Below are 12,100 nucleotides of genomic sequence, written 5' to 3'. Positions count from 1 at the left end.
ATCTTTTGCCGCAGCAAAAGATCCTGCATGCCACGGAGACCTGGTGCAGCCAAATAAATAAACACTAGAAAAATAATAATAGAAAGAAGAAAGCTCTGAAAATAGAAGAGGCTAAATTCTGAATGTCATCCTGACCAAATGTACACAGTAATGCTTACCTAGAAAAAACAAACCAATAATCCTTAAGGTAATGAATTATAGCAGTAGTACTGGAAAAATGATTACAAACCAAACTTTTTAATTATTTTTGAATCATGAAATTAATATAAGGTAAACATTTTTTTATTTGTCATAGGTTCAGAAACATGACTCAGATTGGTCTACACTTGACATTTCTTGAAGTTCCAGCTTTTTAGAAGAAATGAGTATGAGAACAGGAAAAACTTAAGGCAGTATTGTAGTAACATTTATCTTTCTCTCTTTGATATGCAGCTGTTGAACATTTTTAGCAATTATGACTTCTGATCTGAAACACTGCTTTATCTGTTTAAGCTAGAAATAAAAAATGTGAACCTCATTGGTTCAAATTTCTTCCCAGGATTTCAAGTTTCGATTATCTTCATAAAAAACAAATTATGTAAGTAAAACGGAATCAGTTGAGGGGGGTCTTGAGGACTGTATCAGAACAATATTTCAATTTCAGCATTTTAAAGTGTGTGTCCCATGTTATTCAACAACAAAAATATTTCTTCTAACGTTATGAGAAAAAATTTTGAGTTAATCATTTCAATTGAAGTTTTTGTAAAATGGGGGCACTTCTGAGAGCTTGTATTAGCAGTGGATTCTGTGTGCTTATAAAACCAATTGAGACCTGTTTAGGTCAAGAAATCTTTTTCACTTAAAAATACTTCCGTCCATAAAATACATCTGATCTGTATATTTATTTTGAGTGAAACCCTATTTTGTGTTGTAGACGATCTCTTTTGAGGATAAGCAGATTTTAAACAACTTTTACACTGTCTAGGTAAGCGCTCAAATACTAACACTCAAATTCAATTCCATCCCAAATTATTTTCACTAAGATTTACCAGGTATTTAACAGAACAGGCCTGCCTCAAACAACCACCGCCCCCCAAACAAACAAGTTTAATCCTGCTAAGAACTTGCCCATACTTGCCCATTCTACCAGACAAAAAGCAGAGAACAGAAAGGGAGTTAGGAAGCTGTCTAGAAATACAAGCCATAGCTTAACAAAAATAAAAAGTGGTTTATTGATTACATAAGATTTCAACTCTAATAATATATAATATAAACTTTAAGAATTAGAAATAAATGACTATATTTTACCAAGAATAATCTAAGTTATGGCAGCATGTTTGATGAATATTAAAGTCCTGCAGTCATATTTTTCAGAAAATCAGGAAGTCATCATCCAAGTTTTATATTATGTCATGATACAGTTACCCCCATACACACATTTCGTTAAGTAGAAATAAGACATTCTATGTTTTCTTTTTTGGCAAACCTTCCTTTTCTGTCATAAAGATATACCCTCCTAAAGTTAATTTCTTACAATGTACAAAATTTAACTTTTTATCCGAAAGAGTTATCTCAATAACTTTCACCCGGGAAAGCTACAAAGGCATGAGGCAGCAACTGAATGCTTCTCTGAACTTTGTATCTTGGATTTTCACTTTTGCCTAAAACCCCAATTTATAATTAAAACTAAATGAATTCCACATCATCATACTTACTGAGGAACGTCTTTTTGTGTACACGTTTGCCACAAAGATGCAAAACGGCAACTCATCTGAACAAGCATTTGGCTGATCACACAAAGAAAACAGGACTGTGGGAAATGAAAACGCTTTAGTGTTTGATAGCTGAAGAGGTGGGTGACGGTCACTCGAATTTCTCGTCTCCTTCTTCCACATCTTTTAAGTTGAGTACTTCCAAGGAGCCCTTTCCTTTTGTCTCCTTTTTTATGAGCTCATCGATTTCTCTGAAGCAGCCGGGGTCAATGAGACACACCTGAAACATTGAAAACAGCTGCTGACCACATGAGGAAGAGTGGTACGACAGAACAGACACAGCTTTAACTTTTCTTTCATTAGAAAAAAAATTTTTTTTAAATTGGAGTATAGTTGCCACACAATGTTGTATTAGTTTCTGTTGTACAACACAGTGAATCAGCTATAAGTGACTAAGCTGTAACTTGCTCTGAGATGAATATGCCACACTTTTCCGGGTCTCTCTCTGACTGCACAGGATAGGGGCTAGCTTCTAGTCTAGCCTCTGCCCATCAGTAAGCACTCAGGCCCCTGTGATGAGGCCCTGATTTCCCTACTGAGGATGTTTCCAGATTCCTCAGCTGTAAATGAAGTGGTTAGATTAGAAGGCTGTGGTCCTCTGCATACTAAATTTAGCATTGAAATTTATAGTTCAATGAAATCATCTCTCTGGAGCCACATTTGAAGGGAAAACAAGAGGGTGGAAGGCCTATTTAGAAACCATGTGCAAAGTTTTGCAAAGGTTTTAGAACTTTGGAGAGTTTTGTTATTTCACATCTACAGTAAGAAGTTCAACAATCCTCTAGAACAACAGTCCCCAGCCCTTCTGGCACCTGGGACCAATTTCGTGGAAGATAATTTTTCCACGGATGGGGGCGGGGACGTTTCAGGATGATTCAGGCACATTACATTTATTGCACTCTATTTCTATTACTATTACATCAGACCATCAGGCATTAGATCCTGCTCTAGAGCTCATTTATTTGTCAGGAAGCTGTAAAGCTCTAAGATGTGGGTTTGCAGACAGCTGAATTTACATGTTATCTGAAGCTGTGGGTGAGGATCTAAAGACATGATGTTTTTGCTTGCTGCTTTTTAAAAACGTTCTGTGATAAATGAGACTGAAAGAAGATTCACTGTAAAATATACTTTCTCATCAAAAACGAGCATGACCCATATCCCCTTACTGGGAATCATTTAACTAAAAAACAAACACAAAGAAATCTTAAGTGTTCTTAACTACAATCTGGTTCTACGGAGATCTTGACCTTTCTACCTAATTCTAGGTTAAGATGTTTCTGGAAATGTCTTACTGTTCACGCTTTCTAAATGTCTGGGCCACATTTATGATTACAGAAGAAACTATTTTGGTCATGAGGAAGGAAAGAAACAAGAGTATGCTAATCTTACAATTTCTAACTGTTGACCGTAGTCTTCACTTTCGATAACCTTGATCAGTGGCTTGAGTTTTTCTTTCAGCTTCTTCCCTTCATTTACTGGAAGGATGAACCGAAGTCTCATGTGAGCACGTTCTATCTTCATTTTCTCTTTTAACTGCTTTATCACTTCCAAAGCCTATCAAGACAAAATGAAAAAAATTTCGCAATTTCTTTGTCTCTTCTGATGCATTAGTGAGGAAGGTATTCAAAATGAAGCAGTTTCCTTCTAGCTGGACCGGGCAATGGTTTTTTAGATGACATGAATATTAGCAACTACAGGGAAAAAAATAGATAAACTGAACTTTAAGACTAAAACTTTTGTGATTCAAAAAACTGTCAAGAAAGTGAAAAGACAACCCACAGAATATGAGAAAATATGGGCAAATCATGCATTTGATTGGGTACTAGTATCCAAAATATATAGAGAAGTCTTGGGCTTCCCTGATGGCCCAGTGGTAAAGAATCAAATGTAGGAGACATGAGTTTGATCCCTGATCTGGGAAGATCCCATGCTGCAGAGCAACTGAGCCTCTGTGCCACAACTATTCAGCTTGTGCTCTAGAGCCCGCGCTCTGAAACAAGAAAAGCCACTGCAATGAGAAGCCCATGCACTGAAACTAGAGGAAAGCATGTGCAGCAACAAAGACCCAGCACAGCCAAAAAGAAACAGAATTATTATGTGTATATATGTGTGTGTGTATATATATATATATATATATATATATATAAAACAACTCACCTGCTGTTTCGTGCTCTTGTTGGGTTTGACTGAATAGTGGATGTCCTTCATGGCTCTCTCAATAAGGATAACGGTGTATGGTCTCTTTGTTTCAGGGTTCACACATTTGTCGGCCACAATAGTTGCAATGTCCCTGAACATCTGCTCCAGCTGTGTGTGCCGTTCTTTATCTGACACTTGAACTTCTCCTTTAGTCAAAATCTTAAAAAAAAAAAAAACCAACAAGTTTAAGAAAGCAATGTCTTTGTTCCACACTATTTGTTAACTAACCACAGGAATGAAATACTGGGGGATAAAGTTAAATTTCATCCTCTTCAGCTACTGATATTTGGTAATAATTTGAGCTAAGCCTAAAGGAGGCACTGGATTACCTTGTTTTGAAATCTTACTTATTTAGATGGGGGAAGGGGTAAAGGCAATCTTAGCAGAGGGTGGAAATGATGAAATACTGGAAAATAACAAAAGTTCTCTTTTCAGGTTTATTACACTACAGAAATATATAAGTGGACCAAAAAAAGGCAGTTTAGCAGATGATCAGATTTCTGGAGGCTTTTGCAAAAAATATCCATGTCCTGGGACTTCCATGGTGGTCCAACTTCCATCGTTAAGAGTCCACCTTGCAATGCAGGGGATGCAGGTTCGTTCCCTGATGGGGGAACAAAGATCCTCCATGCCACTGAGCAACTAAGCCCGTGACGCAATTAAGACCCAACACAGCCAAATAAATAAATATAAAAAGAATCCATGTCCTGAATTATTAAAAGTGATGTTGTACAGATCAAATTATTGCAAAGTAAATGTTCACTCCAAAAAAAAAAAAAACCAGTATATTATTAAAGCTTAACATACCTGTAACACAATACCTAATGCTAATGGATATCAGGGTCAGGGATGCTGCGGCCCTGAGAACTCACCTGCTTACAGATTTCAGTCTGGTCATCTGTTCCAAATGCACTGATGAGATCTTCCTTCTTTGCAACCTGACCTTTGGAGACATTTACAAACACTGAGTGGGTCTGTAGCACTTCATCCAGGTCTTTTTCCCTTGTGAGGATAGAAGAGAAAGTCCTACGTGAGTACTCTTGAAACCTGGACGTTCATTCACACTTAAAAGACAAGATGGGCAATGATAATGTAAGAAACAACAAATACTCCTAAATGAGTCTCGATAACATTTTCAAAATCCAGAACTCCGTTTGGATTCGCTTTCACTTATAGGGGAAAAACATAGTGGGAATATGGGTGAATCACTGAGGGGTGGGGTCCGGCTGGTGCCAAGGAATTCCGAACCCTAGATGGCAGCAGTGAAGACGCTACGCACTCTGGTCAAACTATTGGGCAGAGAACTGTGACAGACGCACCAACTACAGAAGTACCTGACTACGCCCTTTGCCTTATCATTATTTTGAGAAAAGGACCCCGATTACGGAGGTTTCTTGGCTGTAGCTTTTACGACACCAACAAAGCAAAGTAAAACCAAGCCCCAAACCAAAACTACCAATGATAAAAGGGAACGTTTGGTTTAGACGCGAAACCCAGGCAGTTTACTAAGTTTACTATTCTCCTTCGCTGACAAAACCCCAGTCTGGCCGGTTCATTAGACGACCAGAGGGAGGCCGCCTCCGAGGCTACCCGCTTTGGCCAAGGCCCAGGGGGAGAGGGTCACTCACACGCCGCTCCGCCAGCCCACGACCTTGTTTTTGTAGCAGGCGATTTCGAAGCGCTTCCCGGCTCGCTTCATCCGTACCACGGCCACATTGGTCAGGCGGATCTGGTTTGTGGGGGTGAAGATCGACATCTTGGCCTCTCACAGATCTTGGGGCCGGCGAACCAAGGCAGGCCCGCGCCGCTGGCCACAAGGCCACCCACACCTAGATGTAACCACTCGGCGGCGCGCGGCACAGTAACGCCCGCAGACTGCGCGGCGCCGGAACAAACCGGGCCGCCACAATACAGCCACCCAACGTATTGCGCAGGCGTCAGGTGTTGCGGAAACCCGGGAGGAAGAGCGACCAATAACGTCTGCGCGTTTTGACTTTTACGACATTGTTCTGCGCCGGGAAAGGAGGCGCTCTTTCTTGACGTAATGTTCTTTCTCCAACGAAAGAACTCCGATTGGTTGGTGGAGCCGAAGTTTGGTGACCGGGTGGAAACGTAGTGCCTGACGCCTTATAATTCCGCAGATTTCAGAGTCTATCTTAACCTTTCATGATGGAAAAAGTTAAACACCAAAAACGTACAGAAAAAAGTGTAATGAACTGCCATGTACCCATCACCCCGCTTCAACAGGTGTCTACATTTTGCCATTCTTGTTTCATTCTCCCTCGTTTTTTTTTTTTGTTGGAGTATTAAGGCAAATCGTCATAAGGTTAGCTAAATTTCCAACAGATACATCCAACAAGATTAACTATAATTCCTTAATAGCATCTCCTAGCCAGTCCATAATTAATTTCCCCCTAATAATGACTTTTTATAGTCGGTGTGTTTCAATTGAGATTCAAACGGGCTCACACGTTCCATTCGGTTGATGATGCCCTTAGTCTCTTAACGCAGACCTCTTCTCTAGCCCCTCCAACCTTTCCGCCACCCCAAACTACTCCTGTTTTTCCAGTAGTCATGTACGGATCTGAGAGTTGGAGCTTAAAGAAGGCTGAGTGCCAAAGAATTGATGCTTTTGAACTGTGGTGCTGGAGAAGACTCTTGAGTCCCTTGGACAGCAAGGAGATCCAATTAGTCAATCCTAAAGGAAATCAACCCTGGATATTGGTATATATCAGTTGGAAGGACTATTTATATCAGTTGGATATAACATGTCAGTTGGAAGGACTGATGCTGAAGCTCCAGTACTTTGGCCACCTGATGCAAACAGCCAACTCACTGGAAAAGACCCTGATGCTGGGAAAGACTGAGGGCAGGAGGAGAAGGAGGAAGACAGAGGATGAGATGGTTGGATGGTATCGTCGATTCAATGGAGATGAGTTTGAGCAAACTCGGGGAGCTAGCGAAGGGAAGGAAGCCTGGCGTGCTGCAGTTCATGGGGTCGCAAAGAGTAGGTCGTGACTGAGCAACTGAACAACTCTTGTTTCCAACCCTGCTTTGTCTGCATCCAGGCCTTCCTCAAGGAGAATCAGTCCTGGGTGTTCATTGGAAGGACTGATGCTGAAGCTGAAACTCCAGTACTTTGGTCACCTCATGGAAGAGTTGACGCATTGGAAATGACCCTGATGCTGGGAGGGATTGGGGGCAGGAGGAGAAGGGGACGACAGAGGATGAGATGGCTGGATGGCGTCACCGACTCGATGGACATGAGTTTGGGTAAACTCCGGGAGTTGGTGATGGACAGGGAGGCCTGGCGTGCTGTGATTCATGGGGTCGCGAAGAGCTGGACACGACTGAGCGACTGAACTGAACTGAACTGAGGCCTTCCTCCTCAGTGACATTTGTTTGGGGCTGGCAGCCCTCCCGCTTACTTGCCCGGAGCTCTGGGCTGTACTTTCCTTTGGGCCCGCCCCTTTATCCTCTGAGCCAATCTCAGCAGGGCCCGGAGGGCTCTGGCTCTCTCCCACTGAACTCTGGGCGGAGCTTCCCCCTCGGCCCGCCTCTTCCCCCTCTGAGCCAATCGGGACGATCTGCAACTGGCATGGCTGTCCTCAGCAACTCTGGCTCCCCGCACACAGCTAGTGCTGCGAGGTAGCTCTGGCGGCCTCCCAGTATTCACACCGGACCCTAAGTTTCTTAGGTCCGCAGACCTGGTCTCTTGTCGGGCCGCAGGGCTCAGGCTCTGAGGAGAATGGGTAAGGGCCCCAGACGGGCAAGTTTCGTGGGGCCAGGAAGGGAGGAAATCATTTTTCTGAGACCCTCGGGCCCCTTCCTCTAGAATGTGTTGCCCTTTTCCGACTAGGATCGGTGCCACTGGGCGCTTGGGAGGACAGATCCCTGCTTGTGACCTGGCTTTTGCCTTTTGAGGCTAGGAGAAGAATTTAGAATTGTGCTTCTACCTCAGGTAAAACGCAGAGAAAACTGCCTTTCCCCATTACCCACGTGTGTTGAGGAATTTTGATCCTTTCCAGGGCGGAGTGGCACCTGTAAGCCCTAAATTTTAGACTTCGTCTTTTGAAATTGCCCGCCGACTCAGCTTTTGAGGCCAGGTCCATCCAAATCTCCCTTAAAAACTGTGGGGCTTAAGGTCAGTTATTTGAGAATCCTTTGCAAGTAGCTTTGGGTCTCTAAGAATAAAATTATTAGAAAAAAGAAAAGGAATACTTTTAGTATGATTTTAAGATTTTCTGATGGAGCAGCTAACAAAAAGAAAAATTAACTCAAGTACAATGTTTTGACTATATTCCTTTTCTTCCAAATGCTATATCTAAATGAAAATAAATTCTTTTTATTTTTTGAATTAACATTTTATTATTATAATTATGTCATGTTATCACATAATGTGTATGTGTTGTTTTATTAGTGTTTTTTTTACAGATATCTGAGCAGGGCTTTTGAATATGAAGATTGGCTTTTCTTTTATAATGCTTATAAGGATGGGCATCATTGTATGTGTAACCTTATAAATAAAATTGTTTATACGGGTCATTTTAAATTTAGATCCCGCGTTGGATACCTGGGACTTCTCACCTTTAATATCGTTATGGATAAACAGGTTTTACATATACTTGGGCTTTGCCTTTGGTTTTAGCCTTTGGATTTGTTTCCAGATCGTCATCAGGAAGCAGGTGAGTGGAGTTGTTGTTTTTTTTTCCACAGGAGAGTATTTGGCATCAGATTTTATAGAGATTTCAGAGTGCAGATTTTCTAAGGCTTCCAGAAAAATATGGAAATTCTAAAAAGAACTTTTGATTACTTTCATGTTTAGTCTCTAGACATACTTTTTTCATGCTCCCATTTTTTTCTTGTCAATTAAAAAAAGTGTTATTTATGTGGTTGCACTGGGTCTTAGTTGTGGGATGTGGGATCTAGTTCCCTGACCAAGGATTGAATGGGGGCCTCCTGCATTGGGAGCGCAGAGTCCTAGCCACTGGCCCACCAGAGAAGTCCCTCTTGTCAATTTGTATAGACTAAGTTATTTAGCTTTTCTTTGCTGGACTGTGGACATCACATTCTTAAGATACAGAAGGATTTTGTAGTGAAAAATTAAAAATTGCAAATACCGAAAATCTGCTCAGCACTTTTAAGGGATGGTAGTAGTCTCTTTTCTTTTCACTAATTAGAATCAGAAAATAAATTTGTGGTATTACTCCACTAAAACACATTATAGGTGAAAGTATGTGTAGTTTTATCCTGGAGGGAATGGGAATCATTATAGTCTTAAGAAATGTGGTCCCTGGTTTTAAAGAACCTAATTATATCAAGGAGTCAATATTTGAGGAGTACAATTGAAAGATTAAGAGAATAATAAAATAGGTCAGTATCTGAGCTAATGTTCATCCCTAATGAAGTTGGGAGAAGATTGAAACTTGATGGATTTTGTGTTTATTTCAAGAACAAGAACTCACAGGAGAAAACCGCTCCAAAAGCATCTCAGGATTTGATGACAAACGGCTATATCTTTCGTCCAAAGAAGGAAGTCTTTGTGTCTGGAGTGAAGATATTTTATGGTTCTCAGACTGGCACGGCAAAGGTGAGAACTTTATATGACACTTTTCCTTGGGTCTCCTGATCTTTTAAGATAATCTCTGAAAAGTGTTCTTTAATGTCTGGTGGCCACTGTCTTGCAGGGTCTTTGTTCTAAAACTTGCTTCTGCTCAGCAGAATGGAGACTTGGAGTTCCAAGTCCATTATTGGCTATAGAAGTAGAGGCTAGTGAGAAATGGTAGCAGTAGTGTCCAGTATGGGCCCTTATGTTCACAACTTCACACATCTATTTAATTAAAATCTATTTTGATTTCTAACAGTGTTAAAAGTATTAATGATATACGTTGAATACTATATAGATACAAAATGCAGATATAGAGCTGAAAGATGCTTTAGTTGTATCTGAAAGCTGCCTGCTTTTTTTGTTATGAAAGTCACAGCTATTTATTGCTTTCTAGGAAAAGATACTAAGGCTAATTTATGAAAATAAATAGAAAATTTCAAGTCGTTATTTTGGTGGAGTATTATAGAGAGTTTTACTGCCCTCTTGTGTATGTTTTGTAGAATACTACTTTTTAAAACGTTTTCAGTACGTCCTGCTGTGTATCCTAGTTGAAGGTCACTTATAATTCAGTTCAGCTGTCAGCAGCAGAGCATGAAACAGGAAGAAATGTAAGAAAGGCATCTGGGCTGCCAAAACAGAGTCCTTTTTTTGTTTCTCATAAAAAAATGAGAATGCTTAAAATGCTCTTTTAAGCATGCTTTTACATTTTTTAAAAAAGATCCAGTTAATACTTGCAGATAGTAACAAATCCATGTGTGCAGAGGGTTCATACTGAGAGTACACTTTGGAGAATCTATTTTAACTGTTTATGTTTTTAGTTCCTCTGAGGGTTATTTTTTGAACCTGCTGGGCCACGTTTCTAGATTTATTCCAACTAGATAAAAGTTATTGACTCCTTTTATCAGTCAGTTCCTCAGATCTCAGCGCCCTAATGTTGTTGCCCACATAGTTGATATGAATTCAATGGCCCTCCTTAAAGGTGTGCCATCTGAATTTCTCTGGCTTTGAATTTGGTTGATTCATATTTGGCTGAGTATAGAAGACTAGGTCAAAAGTTTTTCCTTCCAACTTTAACAGTATCACTTCCTTGTCTTTAGCAGGCAGTGTTGCTGAAGAGGAGGCTGGTTGCCCCATTCCTTCGTAGATGAATTTTTTTGGTGGTTGTTCCTGGAAGCTTTTAGAATCATTTGTTTGTCCTTGATGTTTGGCGCTTCTGTGAGACGGGGTCTAGGGTGGGTCTTTCTCAGACACTGTTGGATACTTGTGCTGTTTTGTTTTGGAGATTTTGTGTGCATTCTGCTAACATTTCTTGGGTCCACTTTTTTCCCCCTTGTTTTCTCTGTGCTTTATTTCTGTGACTCTGTTGGATGTTGGACCTTTTGGATGGTCTGTGTTTCAAGGAAGTCACAGTGGTAAAGAACCCGGCTCCCAATGCAGGAGATGTAAGAGTCATGGGTTCGATCCCTGGGTTGGGAAGATCCCCTACAGGAGAGCATGGCAACCCACTCCAGTATTCTTGCCTGGAGAATTTCATGGAAAGAGGAGCCTGGCGGGCTACAGTCCATAGGGTTGCAGAGAGTTGGATACGACTGAAGTGTCTTAGCATACATACATGCTGCATTTCAAATCCTTTCTCTTGTACTTTTTCTTGAATTTTAACTCCACACCTTTAAAAAATTTATTTATTTATTTATTCGGCTGAGCTGGGTCTTAGATGAGGCGTGGGGGATCTTCATTTGGGCACGTGGGGTCTATTTCTCTGACTAGAGATTAAATCTGGATTCCCTGCATTGAGAGTGTGGAGTCTTAGCCACTGGACCACCAGAGAAGTCCCCCAAACCTTTTTTTTTTTTAATGTCTTAGTTTGGTTATAGTGTTTTTAATTGTGAAAATTCCATCCTGTGCAATTTTTATAGCATCTATTTCATAATTTAAAAATACATTTCAGCGAGTTCCTTTGTCAGTCCCATGATTTAGCCACTTCTGCTGATATTTCTCTTTCCTCCTGCTTGTTCTCATCATGGTCTTGGTGATCCATGGTTTTCTGTTCGTATTGGGGGGGAAACGATGGGGTAACTGGTGTGGATTTTCTCAACTCCAAATAGATTTGTTTTCTCCAGTTGTTAAGTTCTCGCTGGAAGCTCTGTGCGAGGTGGGTCAGGGTATGCCGTTGTGACCTATTGCCTATTGGCCCCACATCCCCCTTTAACTACCACCTCGATTTTTTTTTGGTATAGTATTATTCCTTGAAAATGTTGTCTGTGCTTGCCATCTCTGGTCTTTGTTCTGTTTTTCTTGACCCACTCCAGGTAGGCTTGCGTGCCCCAGCCTGTTCCCAGTGACTTGCACGTGGCTAATTCATCCTCAGTCTTCATCTTCCTTGACATGTTAGCTGCATGACAACGCCTTCGTTGTTGACCTACTTTCTTCACTGAACTTTGGGACACTTGTCTCTAGGTTCTCCTCCTCCTATGCTGAGGCTCACCTTCCTCACTATCACTGGTGGATTTCTACCCATCTTTTTGCCCTCCAAAGATAGGAG

The 12,100-nt window shown here is 41.0% G+C and overlaps 2 protein-coding genes across 2 annotated transcripts in view; one reads left to right on the top strand and one right to left on the bottom strand.

Moving 5' to 3' along the window:
* Positions 1–273: 273 nt before the first annotated feature.
* Positions 274–5,876, bottom strand: SBDS (SBDS ribosome maturation factor). The gene is made up of 5 exons (XM_068967893.1): positions 5,579–5,876; positions 4,823–4,952; positions 3,909–4,109; positions 3,141–3,305; positions 274–1,971 (listed from the first exon to the last, which is right to left on the bottom strand). The coding sequence occupies exons 1-5, from the start codon at positions 5,704–5,706 to the stop codon at positions 1,843–1,845; spliced, it is 753 nt and encodes a 250-aa protein (XP_068823994.1). The 5' UTR covers positions 5,707–5,876; the 3' UTR covers positions 274–1,842.
* A 1,822-nt stretch (positions 5,877–7,698) lies between these two features.
* Positions 7,699–12,100, top strand: part of LOC138076148 (S-adenosyl-L-methionine-dependent tRNA 4-demethylwyosine synthase TYW1) — a 140,268-nt gene continuing 135,866 nt past the window's right edge. Inside the window, exons 1-3 of the mRNA XM_068968376.1 lie at positions 7,699–7,702; positions 8,508–8,635; positions 9,403–9,540. Coding sequence (XP_068824477.1) covers positions 7,699–7,702; positions 8,508–8,635; positions 9,403–9,540 — 270 coding nt within the window. The remainder of the gene's footprint in view (positions 7,703–8,507; positions 8,636–9,402; positions 9,541–12,100) is intronic.

Source organism: Capricornis sumatraensis, chromosome 3 (genome assembly GCF_032405125.1).
Source record: "Capricornis sumatraensis isolate serow.1 chromosome 3, serow.2, whole genome shotgun sequence".
Classification (NCBI taxonomy): domain Eukaryota; kingdom Metazoa; phylum Chordata; class Mammalia; order Artiodactyla; family Bovidae; genus Capricornis; species Capricornis sumatraensis.
The sequence above is the reverse complement of the archived record's forward strand: the minus strand, read 5'-3'. Positions and strand labels throughout refer to the sequence as shown.